This window comes from Candidozyma pseudohaemuli (genome assembly GCF_003013735.1).
Source record: "Candidozyma pseudohaemuli strain B12108 chromosome Unknown scaffold00001, whole genome shotgun sequence".
In the NCBI taxonomy this organism is placed as follows: Eukaryota; Fungi; Ascomycota; class Pichiomycetes; order Serinales; family Metschnikowiaceae; genus Candidozyma; species Candidozyma pseudohaemuli.
In genome coordinates this window covers 2899299-2911935 of record NW_020194435.1, presented here as the reverse complement: position 1 = coordinate 2911935, position 12637 = coordinate 2899299, and the positions used below count along the sequence as shown (strand labels likewise).

At 48.6% G+C, this 12637-nt stretch overlaps 6 protein-coding genes across 6 annotated transcripts; 5 read left to right on the top strand and 1 right to left on the bottom strand.

Annotated features, from left to right (window-relative positions):
• Window positions 1-91: 91 nt before the first annotated feature.
• MUP1 (Mup1p) lies at window positions 92-1729 on the top strand (the record flags this gene model as incomplete). The annotated part of the gene is made up of 1 exon (XM_024856728.1): window positions 92-1729. The coding sequence occupies one exon, from the start codon at window positions 92-94 to the stop codon at window positions 1727-1729; it is 1638 nt and encodes a 545-aa protein (XP_024716327.1).
• Window positions 1730-2032: 303 nt separating this feature from the next.
• C7M61_001314 (mitochondrial 54S ribosomal protein mL43) lies at window positions 2033-2461 on the top strand (the record flags this gene model as incomplete). The annotated part of the gene is made up of 1 exon (XM_024856727.1): window positions 2033-2461. The coding sequence occupies one exon, from the start codon at window positions 2033-2035 to the stop codon at window positions 2459-2461; it is 429 nt and encodes a 142-aa protein (XP_024716326.1).
• Window positions 2462-3770: 1309 nt separating this feature from the next.
• ZCF3 (Zcf3p) lies at window positions 3771-4316 on the top strand (the record flags this gene model as incomplete). Its single annotated transcript, XM_024856726.1, has 1 exon — window positions 3771-4316. The coding sequence occupies one exon, from the start codon at window positions 3771-3773 to the stop codon at window positions 4314-4316; it is 546 nt and encodes a 181-aa protein (XP_024716325.1).
• Window positions 4317-5574: 1258 nt separating this feature from the next.
• On the top strand, window positions 5575-6732 carry C7M61_001312 (TauD/TfdA dioxygenase family protein; the record flags this gene model as incomplete). Its single annotated transcript, XM_024856725.1, has 1 exon — window positions 5575-6732. One exon carries the CDS (start codon window positions 5575-5577, stop codon window positions 6730-6732), a length of 1158 nt encoding a protein of 385 aa, XP_024716324.1.
• Window positions 6733-7044: 312 nt separating this feature from the next.
• Window positions 7045-8202, top strand: C7M61_001311 (TauD/TfdA dioxygenase family protein; the record flags this gene model as incomplete). Its single annotated transcript, XM_024856724.1, has 1 exon — window positions 7045-8202. The coding sequence occupies one exon, from the start codon at window positions 7045-7047 to the stop codon at window positions 8200-8202; it is 1158 nt and encodes a 385-aa protein (XP_024716323.1).
• A 135-nt stretch (window positions 8203-8337) lies between these two features.
• On the bottom strand, window positions 8338-12383 carry CTA3 (Cta3p; the record flags this gene model as incomplete). Its single annotated transcript, XM_024856723.1, has 2 exons — window positions 8338-12326; window positions 12371-12383. The coding sequence occupies 2 exons, from the start codon at window positions 12381-12383 to the stop codon at window positions 8338-8340; spliced, it is 4002 nt and encodes a 1333-aa protein (XP_024716322.1).
• Between the last annotated feature and the right edge of the window lie 254 nt (window positions 12384-12637).

Below are 12637 nucleotides of genomic sequence, written 5' to 3'. Positions count from 1 at the left end.
CAGCAGCTATGGCATTTCTTTTTACTACCACACTTGTGACTATATATCTACGTCAAGATCCTTTTCAAACACCATATCTAAAGTTTTAGCGATGGCTGATTCCGAATTAAAAAAGGACTCTGAGGGTTCCTCGTTCATTAAGAACTCCAATGAGATCCAATCTCTCCAAGATACCGAAAATGACGCCGCCGTCGTCAACATCGACCAGAACAAGAAGAACATTGGTATAATATCGTCCATCTTCCTTGTCACAAACAGAATTATCGGTGCCGGTGTTTTCTCCACCGCATCCACTATTTTGACCCTTTCCGGTTCCGTGGGTACCTCATTGATTATGTGGGTCGTTGGTTCCATCATCGCCTTCACCGGTCTTCTCACATACATGGAGTTGGGTTCTGCCATTCCCAGAAACGGTGGTGAAAAGAACTACTTGGAGTACATTTACAAGAAACCCAAGTTTTTCGTCACTGCCATGTACGCATCCTACGTTTTCTTCCTTGGTTGGGCTGCTGGTAACTCGATTGTCACTGGTGAGTTTTTGCTTAATGCTGCCAACACTGAAGTCACCCAATGGAACTCCAGAGCTATCGGTATTGGTGTGATTACTTTTGCATTCATCGTTAACGGTATCAACGTCAAGGCCGGTTTGTTCTTGGCCAACGTTCTTGGTGTTTTCAAGGTTGCCATTATTCTTTTCATCTCTGTCACCGGCTGGGTCGCCTTGGGTGGCGGTATTAAAACCAAAGAGTTCAGTGACCCCCACAACTTCACCGATGCCTTCAGCGGCACCACGCCTACCGGTTTCGGTATTGTCAATGCCTTGTATAACGTTATTTGGTCTTACGTTGGTTACTCCAACGCCAACTACGCCTTGGGTGAGATCAAGAACCCAGTCAGAACTTTGAAGATTGCTGCTCCAACAGCCTTGATCACCATCACCGTGCTTTACATGTTGGTGAACATTGCTTACTACGCCGTTGTGCCAGCTGACGAGATTCGTACTTCTGGTAGAATTGTGGCTTCTGCTTTCTTCAGATACGCTTTCGGTGAAAGTGCCGAGAAGGCTGCTTCTGTTTTCGTCGCCCTCTCCACCTTGGGTAATGTCTTGTCTGTCATTTTCTCCCAGGGTAGAATTATTCAGCAATTGGGTCGTGAGGGAAGTTTGCCATTCTCCAGATTCTTCGCCACCCAGAAGCCCTTCAACACTCCATTTGTTGGTCTACTCCAGCACTGGATCGTCTGTATCGTCACCATTGTGGCCCCACCTCCAGGTGATGCTTACAACTTCGTGATGAACTTGATTTCTTACCCATTGAACGTCGTCAACACTTTTGTTGCCTTGGGTTTGTTGTGGCTCAAGTGGAACAACTACAAGGGCAAGGTCACCTGGAAGGCTCCAATCACCTGCCCATGGCCTGTGGTTGTTTTCTTCTTCTTGTCTTCCCTTTACTTGATTGCCGCTCCATACATTCCACCAACTGGCGACCAAACTGTCTACAACGACTTGCCTTACTGGATCCACCCTGTCGTCACCTGGGGTGTTTTCGGTATCGGTGCCGTTTACTGGCTTGTGTGGACCAAGCTCATTCCTTACTTGTTCAACTACACTTTAGCCAGTAAGGAGATTTTGGGTGAGGATGGTTTCTGGAGAAACCAGTTTTTCAAGATTCCACATGGCGAAGTCGTTGAAGACTCCGAGATCAAGCAGGACGCAAACATTGTGTCATAGACTTTTTACAAAACCTTCATTTCTTGAATACGTTTTTTGGTGCATATTATATCGTCATTAATAGAGCTTAGCTTCGAAAAAATCTGTAGTGATTTTTAGATTTTGAGTGGTTCGTTTGCGGTTTGGCGAATGCAAAATGCAAAATCCAAACGCAAAATCTAATTTTTTATTTTTTAACTAAATCTAATTAAATCTTGGAAGAGTATTCTTGGACTCCACAGTGGGACTGCAAAACACCCGTGCACCACACATTCCAGAGACTGAGAAAAATTCATCAGTGGTGAATCTTCAACCAAAAGCCCGATGCCAGTTAAAGCTATATCCAAAAGTACGCTAGCCCGTAACGGTATTGGTGCATTTGTTAGACCATGTTATAAGGTCACGCTTCAATACTGCAACTGGGGCGGCTCTTCTCAGGGTATGAGAGACTTCTTGACCCATGAGAAGAGATCGTTGAACAAATTTGCATCAGATAACAAGGACGTTTTCTTTGAAATAAAACAGCAAAGCGGTCACCCTCAGCTCGTTCTTCACTACAACAACGGCAAGACCGAGGCTGTTGATGTGAGAAACCAGAGCGTATCTGAGATCACCAAGCAGCTCTGGGAGAGCGTTCAGAGAAGCGGTAACGATCGCTTCAAGTTCAACCAGAAGGTCATGTCCAATAACGAGTCCGTCAGAGGCATCTGGTCCCCCTTGCATGTGGCCAAGGAGAACAGACACAAAATATAGGTGTGGAAATCATGTAAATAGAAATAGCATACGAAAGGGAACGTGATGTAGGGGCAGTACAGCAAACATGAGATTGATAGCGATAGTGGCATGAAGTAATGCTTTGTTGAATTGCAACTTGGAAACTGTGTGGGCTCCCTAGAGAGAAGTACGGACCTCCTATGAGACGATATATAAAAAGGAATGGATCTGACAGTATACCCATTGCACTTTATTCAAAGCTGATTTAGTCAAAGCTCACTTCGAGTTTACAATTCTAATACATTTGATAATCACGACCTCTTTCGACAAAACGAACTCCAGTGGTATACCTCGATATGAGAACATCTTTGCATCATCGAAACAAGTGTAGCCTTCATGTGTTCAATGAAAGGTTAAAATGACATCAAGCTTTTCCATTCGAGAACACTTTTATATCCTTTGACAATATCTATTAGAATGAGCTGGTGATATGTTCATGACCTTTTCTTCAGTCTACCAACATACTTGAAGAGATGTGATCCTGAACCAGAATGACCTATTCCAAACTACTCAAAGATATAGATTAATGGGACCGTCGGATGTTTCCCCATCTATTGATAAAATTGATCTGACCCTCTGGTCCATCTTCAGATAGAAGGCAACATCGTCATAGAAATGTAACATGCTTCACTGCGGCGATAAGAGACCCTGGTACAAGTCGCTACAAATACACCAAGATGTCGACGAATAATTAAGACAGACGACATATTCAATAATTAGTGATAGAACTATCGATCTCATAGATTTATGTTTTCAAACACAACCCAAAAGCGTAGATTTAGACCACTTGTGGCACAGCCGATGGCTGCAAACTGGATAAGGCAAACGCAGCTTCTAGAAGACAGGAGCGGCTCAACAGCAAAACGCCATATAAACCACCTCAATGCCACTAGAACTACCGAAACCTTCAAAATCCCGATTTACTCTTCAAAAGCAACCGAACTCTACTACTATCTTCCTGACTCATCCTTTCCCATAGCTAGTCTGACGGCCAAGATGTCTCAAACAGGCAATGACTCGCCGCGGTTAGCACTCGTGGTTGCTTGCCATTTCGGAGCGGGTTGCCCTTCGGAGTACGCGAAAACAGCAACAGCGCGCGACAGTGCTCATAGTTAAGCTTCTGCTGTCGCTTTCTCCTGACGTTACAGGCGCGCTTATCTCTCTCGCCTTCCGAAACGAGCGAGGTGAGCCATACCACTGTTACCCTAAGAAGACTTTTCAAGAACCACAATTATTTGTTGATCTTCAAGTACTACTTTCTTTCAGAATCTTTAAAGTCACAGTCACCATGTGCAACGAAACTTTGAATTACAAAGCGTACCAGCAGGTTCTTGACCTAGGGTGCGAGAAGAAGACTAAGGCAACTAAGAGAGAGCCTAAACCCACTGCTTCTAAGAGAAGAACCAAAACAGGCTGTATGACCTGTCGTCGCAGAAAGAAGAAGTGTGACGAGCACAAAACAGGCGGAAAGTGCCAGGCTTGCATCAGAAACTTCCTTGACTGCCACTGGCCTGGTGAGGACGAGTTGAAGAACGAAACCACATCGGAATCTTCCGTTCCAGCTTCTCCAAAGACCCCAGAGAGCCTACCTGTCACTGACAAGGGCGCCGATGCTTATCCTTCGCCAGCCATGTCTCCCAAGGCAGGACACGCCGAGACCACGGCTAATTGCATGGATATCAAGACCTTGACGTTGCCTCCTATGCAAAGCAAGATCAAGGTGACGAAACCTAAGAGCCAGCCCAAGAAGAGCCAGCCCAAGAAGGCTCAGGGCGCCAAGTTCTTCATTGCATCATTCGACTCTGGAAAGTCTCTTTGTCAGATTAAAAGCTAGCGGATCTAGCAGGACCACGGTTGGTCCCGGTATTTATGGGTAATATAGGATTACGGGTACGTTTTTGTAGGTTGCATTTTGCTTTTGTAGGTTTCTGGAGGTGTAAAAACAATTGGTGATTATAGTGACTGGCAGGTCTTTTTGTGACATTTCGTCAGATCGTTCGTGTGCTCTTTGGATGCAAGGTGAGACATGTCATAGAAGAGCAGAAACGTCACTGACCACACATCGATTGCGATCAACAGTAGGAATTTGGCAAAAAGGATAGAGCAATTAGAAGTAGAGAAAATAGGAACCTTTACGAAATCAATGTGCAACCGTAGCAATAGGAGAAGATGGCCTTTTGTTCACCAGACCTTGAACTCCACCGAAAAAGAACAATCTCCAATTCTTCACCCAATTTCAGTCTTCAACCGCAAAATCCTCCAAATCTTGCTGCTAAATACTGTCTCCTCACCCAGATTACGTGATAGGGACAGCCACCTCAGTACGGTGCGTCACTGGGTGTCTCATGCTTACTAACACTTCCGTATCTCCCCACCACCCACCGGAACCTCAAACACCATTTCACCAAAAAAAGCCAGAACAAAGAAATTCCAAAATTGCCTCAGCTATTGTTGGTGGCGCCAAGCAGACATCACCAAGAAAAACGCTTTGCGAAAAGGCCATCCACTGTGGACTGAAGCACCGAAAAGATAGCGGCAAGTGGTCGGGTCGGACCCGCAAAACGGGCGGGCGGAGCAGGAAAGAAAGTCCGATTTCGGTCATTTTGGCGGCACATGTCACGATCCTAACAAGGCAACGAAACACGGAGACGGGAGGCACATCGGGTATAGGAGCAAGAAAGGGAAGAATGGTTGCAAAAAGCGAGCCTCAGATTTGGCCTCCTCACGTGACCAGCCAGATCCCACACCTGCCAACGTGCATGTCGTCGATGGCGGGGGGAGGGAGGGAAGTGGAATTTGGGGAATTCAAAAGCACCGGGGAAAAGCCCAGATTTATAGGACGCTTTCCAAAAGAAATTTTCGTAAATCGAGATGCCCCGGACCATAGGGTCTGGTGACAAAACAAGCTTAGGTGTGGCTTCTGCAACCGAGGATCCCCATGCAGTACCTGCATTAGGCACCCTTTTGCTGCAAAAAACGCTCTCAACTGTGGCTCGCTCTAGACGGAACCTTACAAAGCAACTTGTGGGTATATATACCTCGAGCTTCCCCCGCCAGACTCTTCTGTTTCTTTATCTTTTACATCTCTAAACATGGTTGCTCAACTGAAGACTTTTGGCGATTTCGACACCCACTTCAACAAGGACACTGACGAGATCACCGCTGACGGTGTCTTGACTGTTTCCAAGGAAGGAAGGGCCAAGTCCAACTACCCAGACTTCTTGCCCCAGTGGGACCCTAACCAGAAGTTCCCTCCTTTGAAGTTTTTCAAGCACGAGGACCCTGGTGTGAGAGCCGACCCTGGTTTCCCTAACCTTTTCCCAAAGGACGGTGACCAGAAGGTCAAGAGAGTTACCCCCAAGTTGGGAACTGAGATTACCGGTGTCCAGTTGTCGCAATTGGACGACAGCGGAAAGGACGAGTTGGCTTTGCTTGTTGCCCAGAGGGGTGTGGTTATTTTCAGAGAGCAGGATTTCGCTAAGCACGGTCCAGCTTTTGCAACCAACTTCGGTAAGCACTTTGGCAGATTGCACATTCACCCAACCTCCGGTGCTCCAAAGGACCACCCAGAATTGCACATCACCTACAGAAGAGCCAACCCCCAGGAATTCGACAGAGCCTTTTCTGAGAGAGTCAATGCCATCACCTGGCACTCGGATGTCTCCTACGAGCTTCAGCCTCCAGGAGTCACCTTTTTCTCTGTTTTGGAGGGCCCTGACTCCGGCGGAGACACCATTTTCGCCGACACCGTGGAGGCCTACAAGAGATTGTCGCCAGAGTTCCAAAAAAGATTGGCTGGGTTGCACGTTTTGCACACCTCTGGCGACCAGGCTCTGAACTCCAGAAGAGCCGGTGGTGTCGAGAGAAGAAAGCCCGTTTCTCACGTCCACCCCTTGATCAGACAGCATCCTGTGACCAAGGAGAAGATGATTTTCTTGAACAGACCATTCTCGAGAAGAATTGTGGAGTTGAAGCAGGAAGAGTCGGACTACTTGTTGAACTTCTTGTACAACCACGTGGAATTGGCTCACGATTTGCAATTGAGAGCCACCTGGGAGCCCAACTCGGTTGTTGTCTGGGACAACAGAAGAGTTTCCCACTCTGCGGTTATCGACTGGGACGAGCCAATCTCTAGACACGCTTTCAGAATCACTCCTCAGGCCGAGAGACCCGTTGAGGACTTGAAGGACTTGAACAAGGAGGAATTGGAGCTTGGAGACGTGGTTGAGGCCTTTGCCAACTTGAAGTAGGCGGTCCAACACAGGATAGTTAAAAATAAAAGGTAATGAATAAACGAGGTCTGGAACACACCCCACGGTTTTGTAGCACCTACCAAAGCTTCGAAAGCACGAAAGCACGATAACACGATAACGCAAGCGGTCTTATTATCCCTAGAAATTTCATTGCTATATGGCCGAAAAGTCGTCCGATCAGCGTGAAAGTATGGCGTCTCACACGTGAAGCGCTGTCTATTCTTTGTGGTGGTGAAACAATGTGGCTCATTTTGCAACCACATATATAAGGCTCTGCCACCCAGCCCGTAGCACCCCATCTCTCTCAACATGGTCGACTTTGAAAGAATTAAAAACCAGGATTTCGATATCCACTTCCAGAAGGACACGGACGAGATCCAGGAGGACGGTACCTTGATTATCAACAGACAGAATGCTGCCAACTCCAAGTACCCGGAGTTCTTGCCCACCTGGAACCCAGCGGAGAAGTACCCACCTCTCAAATTCTTCAAACACGAAGACCCTGGTTTAAGAGCTGATCCGGAATTGCGTAACCTTTTTCCCTTGGACAAGGAGTTTAGAACCAAAAACATCACCCCCAAGATGGGTACCGAGGTGTTTGGCATCCAATTGTCCCAGCTTAGTGACGCTGCCAAAGACGACTTGGCTCTTTACGTTGCCAAAAGAAAAGTGGTTGTTTTCAGAGACCAGGACTGGGCTTCCAAGGGGCCCAAGTTCATCACCGATTTCGCCAAACACTATGGTAGGTTGCACATCCACCCCACCTCAGGTGCTCCAAAGGGCCATCCAGAGTTGCACATCACATACAGAAGAGCCGACCCCAACGAGTTTGAAAAAGCCTTCCAGCACAAAAACAGCAACATCGACTGGCACTCGGACGTCTCCTACGAGCTTCAGCCTTCTGGAACCACCTTCTTCGCAGTCTTGGAAGGTCCAGAAGCTGGGGGTGATACCATCTTCGCCAACACCGTAGAGGCCTACAACAGATTATCGCCAGATTTCCAGAAAAGATTGGAAGGCTTGCACGCCTTGCACTCGTCGCTCAACCAGGCACAAAACTCCGCTGGACACGGAGGTGTACAGAGAAGAGACCCTGTGGAACATGTGCATCCATTGGTGAGAGTCCACCCAGTGACCAAGGAGAAGTTCCTTTTTGTCAACAAGCCTTTCACCCGGAGAATCGTGGAATTGAAGCAGGAGGAGTCGGACTTTTTGTTGGACTTTTTGTACCACCACATTGAGCTGGCTCATGATTTGCAATTGAGAGGTCGCTGGGAGCCCAACACTGTTACTGTCTGGGACAACAGATGCACGGTTCATTCTCCTGTGATTGACTGGGACGCTCCAGTTTCCAGACACGCTGTTAGAGTGACTCCTCAGGCCGAGAGACCCGTGGCTGATTTGGCTGATTTGAACAAACCAGAGCCCAGTCTTGGTGATGTTGAGGAAAGCCTTGACAAGATCTGAGCTGAAGAGGCCCCAGAGCCGACGAACGCTCGGCACCAAAATTATCAAAATGTTGTTTGATTTCAATTCTCAAAACAAAGCTAGTTCATTTGTCGTTATAGTTACATAAGTTTTAAACACTTTTATCCACAATGCTTAGGCGTGGTCCAACAAGTAGTTGGTGGCAGCCTCCACATTCCAATTTTCCTTGTTCAATGCATCAATCACAACGCCCTGCTCGAAACCCATACCCACAAGTTCTTGCACAGCGAGGTCCTTCGAAGGGTCGGCCTGGGCAGCAGCAGCTGCTGCAGCACCTCCAGCACCAGGAGCAGGCTGGCTTGGTCCAGCATTGCCAAATCCAGCGAAAAGCTGCTCCCATTCATCGTTGCCCTCAGGCTTGGAACCACCTGGAGCTGCACTGCCAAAGTCGGGCTGGCCAGATGGAACATCGTCGGCACCAGTAAAGTGGTCGTCAATCGAGAAATCGCCTTCACCACCGTCAAAGTCCTCACCTTGGTCCGCCGAGGCGGCTTGCAAGTCATTGAACTCATCATCGAAACCATCAGCTGCCTGGCCGCTTTCCTGAGCGGCTGGCTTGAGATCTTCCTCAAACTCGTCAAACTCATCCTTAGCAGCTGACTGGTTGGCTCCAGCATTGGCGTTCAAGTGGTCCACAGCATCGTCAAACTTGTCCTCTGGCTCATCGTCCGATGAGCTCTCATCAATTTCAAGCTCACGAATTGGAGGGAACTCATCGTCATCGTTGTGGACATTATCCTGGCTGTCTGTAGGCTGCACATGGCTTTGGGCAAGTGGATGACTTGGACCCTCGGGGCTCTGATGCTCTAAACCTCTAGCTTCATCAGCGTTCACCAACTCGAACAGCTCGACACCAGATGAAATACGCTCTCCCTCACTAGATTCTTGACCCTCGTGCTCCTTCTGGGATCTAGGTGCTTGGTTGGAAGTTGGTGGAGAAACAGGAACTTCCCCACTCAAGGTCTCACGCTCACTGACATCCTCAATGTTGTCGTCACGAACAGACATCGAAGGGTTGTTTTGAATACTGGATGTCAAGGAGTCCGTACGCTGGACGCCCACGAGAACATTGGGCATGCCAACCATACTGCCAACAACACCGGCAGAGTTGCCTTGCTGGAACTGGTAGTCTGAGCTATTAGGGGATGTAACTGGTGTTTCGCTTCTTTCACTATCGTCCGTTCTCTTGTAGTAGTCTGTAGCCACAGAAGATGGAGCCGTGCGGTTGGTGCTGTTGTCGTATGGCACTTCAGGGAACTTGTCCTTGATGTCTTCCATGTTAGGGTACTTTGATTCCGCAGATTCGAGTTGCTTTTCATTGACATCCTCATGCTGAGCGGCGTTGAAATCATCCACGCCTGTCATATCCTCCGTTGGGACGTCCTTGACCTCGTCAACTAAAGCACTGACTGAGGGCTCTTCGTTACCAGGCATCACTTCTGTTTGCTTGGTAGCCTCAACATTGGTATCTTGAGAGTTGTCGTTGAAGTGGTCCAAGGAGCCTGGGATGACCTGAGCAGGAGAGAACTGGTGTGTGTCCGAGGTCTGAGCTGGTGCTGGAGTCTGGGCTTCTCTGGATGATTCTTCCTTCTCCTTGGAGCTGTCACCGCTCAATGCGTGAGCACCAGCAACACCGGCACCAATGGCAGCACCAGCTGCAGCTGTAACGGCAGCACCAAGACCAAAGTTTGAGCCCGAGGATTGTGGGACACCGTGCTTGCTAATATCATCGTGCTGAGCTTGCAAGCTCTTTGCTTGCTGTTGGGCATCACCATCCTGCTTTTCGAGACTTGCATGTTCCTCTTGCAAACGACGGGTGCTTGCCTCGTATTCCGAGATCTTGTTCTTGATCTCGTCAATCTTAACCAAGGAGACCTGAACTTGAGATTTCTTCACATTAACATCGTTGTTAAGTTTTGTGTTCTCAGTTTTCTTCGACTCCAAAGACTTCTCGAGCTCGACAATCTCAGCATTTAAGCTGCCCAACTTCTCTCTCAATGAGCTGTTGGTCTTTTGCAATTCCTCGACAGCAACTTGCTTTTCATGCAACTCACCCGAGACGTTATTAAGCTTGGCCTCGGAGATGGATGCCTCCGATCTCAAAGCCTCCGTTTCTTCTCTGGCGGTTTGCAAAGTTGCCTCAACTTGCTCAACCTGCTTTACCTCATTCGCGTAAGAAGCTCTCAAAGTCTTCAACTTGTTGTCAATCTCCAGCTTCACAGCCAAGATACGGGTCAACTCCTGGTCAGCCCTGGTCTTTTTCTCATGCAAGTTGGAGGTTTGCGTTGTCAAAGATCTGACTTGATTGGAGATGTTGGCAATATCGGTGTTAGCCTGGGACAATTGACCAGAAATTTCAGAATCAGCCAAGAGGTCGTTGTTATCAGGTTGAACAGAGCGAGCAGTTGGCTGCTGAGGAGCAGACTGTTGTGGAGCCGGACTTGCGACACGCTGCTCTGTTGAGAAAAAGTTGGACTCCTGACCGGCAGGCTCGGTTCCTCTCTTTGCTGGTGGTGGAGGAACAGATCTCAAAGCCTCGTAATCAACGGACTTTTGAGTTTCCTTCGTGGGAGAGGCAACTGGAGCTGGAGCTTCCTGAGGTGTTGGAGCAGGACTAGCTGGCAGTGGGACATCGTCCCCGATTAAACTTGGGGGCTCAGGCACCAGCTTTTGCTGAGGCTGCTGGGGCTGCTGATGGGAAAGGAGGGTTTGACCAAATGTAGATGTTGGCTTGAAAGATGAAGTCAACTGCTTGCGGACCTTAGGCAATTCAGAGCCCGTCAAGTCACTTGAGCTACTGCGCTGCTCCAAAGCTGGCTTTGCTGGTTGGGGGACAGGAGATGGCGAGCCAAAAACATCAGCAAGCTCGTCCATTGAAGTCTTTGCCTTTGCTGGAGTCACAGGGGCGTTACCCTGGTCGTAGGAGTATGGATTAGTTGCGACTGGTTCAGCATTGGGTTGGGCTTGAGCTTGTTGAGGTGGAGCCTGTTGCTGCAGGTTTGACAAAGACTTGATTAAAGCATCAGGAACCACATTAGGCAACGAAAGGCCCGATCTCTTGCGGTTCACCAAGAACAAAGCGATGGAGAACTCAAGGTTGGTGAACACACCGGTATTTTGAATATCAGACAAGTCCCAAATAGTCGCGAGATCTTGCTGACCCAATCTCGAGGTCATGAGGAAGTTGGCGACCTGGTCAGGAGTCAATTTACCTGTTTTTTGTTTGTCCAAGTTGTCGAACATCGAGTCGAACATCTGTTTCTGTTGAGGCGAAACAGTCCACTCAGAAGTCTCAGTTGGTGGATGTCTAATGGTGGACAGCTGGGAGCCCACAGATGCCTGTGACACTTGACGGGAGCCCTGAGACTCAGCGTACTTGGCGGTATCCACAGACTGCCAAACGACCTCAGGCAAGAATGGAGGCAAGTTTTTGATGCTGCCACTGAGCAAACCGTGAATCAAGTGCATGGCAACAACGAACGCGGACAAGTCCAAGGAGCCCTTGTTGTGCACATCCACAAGGCCCCAGATCTGGCCCAAAGTGGCCGTAGGCAACTTGGCCTTCATCAAAATGTCCTTGGCAGCGTTGCCGCTCAATGGCACCTGCTCTGAGCCGGTGGTATTGACAAACATCTGCTTAAACCGCTCGTAGTCGGCAGGAGAAACTGGACCAATTGGGTCCAGAGGCTGCAACTGCTGGGTAGCGGTGTTTTGGGGGATAATAGCGCTGGGCTGGGTGTGGAGCAACGAGCTGCTGGTCAGTTGAGGGACCAATTGGGAAGGACCAGGCGACGAAGGGTTAGCGAACTTGGGCAATGGGCCTGGCTGATCCGCCAAAGATGCCGAGGGAAAGTGACCAGCCTGGGTGTAACCGATCAACCTCATGGCGTAGCAAAAACCAAACTGGGTCAAGAAGCCCACGTTGTTGTGGTCGGCAAGCTGCCAGATTTCACCCAAAATGTTGGGCGGCAAGCCTGTTTTTTCAAACGTCGTTCTGGCCTTTTCACCAGTGACTATGCCACTGCCTTCCGGGTCCAACGACTTGAACAACTGCGAGTAGAGTTTCTTCTCGTCCTGGGTGAGACCCACCTTGAACGACGGTTCTGCGGTTAGTACAGTTTCATGCTGAATTCGACCTGTTACATACGAGAAGTGCTCATTGTGTTGAAGACGAAGTTGTAGATTCAGCCGAGATAGGAGCACGGTTATGGCTCGCACACCGGTACCTCCGGGGCCGTTGCTGCCAGACTGAGACAGTCTGGAATGGGTGGAGAATTTATGGAGAGAAGGGAGTTTATTTATGTAAGGTGATGGGGAATTTGTTTTGGGTCTAAAAGGAAAAAGATTGTGATTTTGGGGAATTGTTTAGGTGGTGGTGGGTTGGATTTTGGTAGGTGCAGCCATATGCCATGTA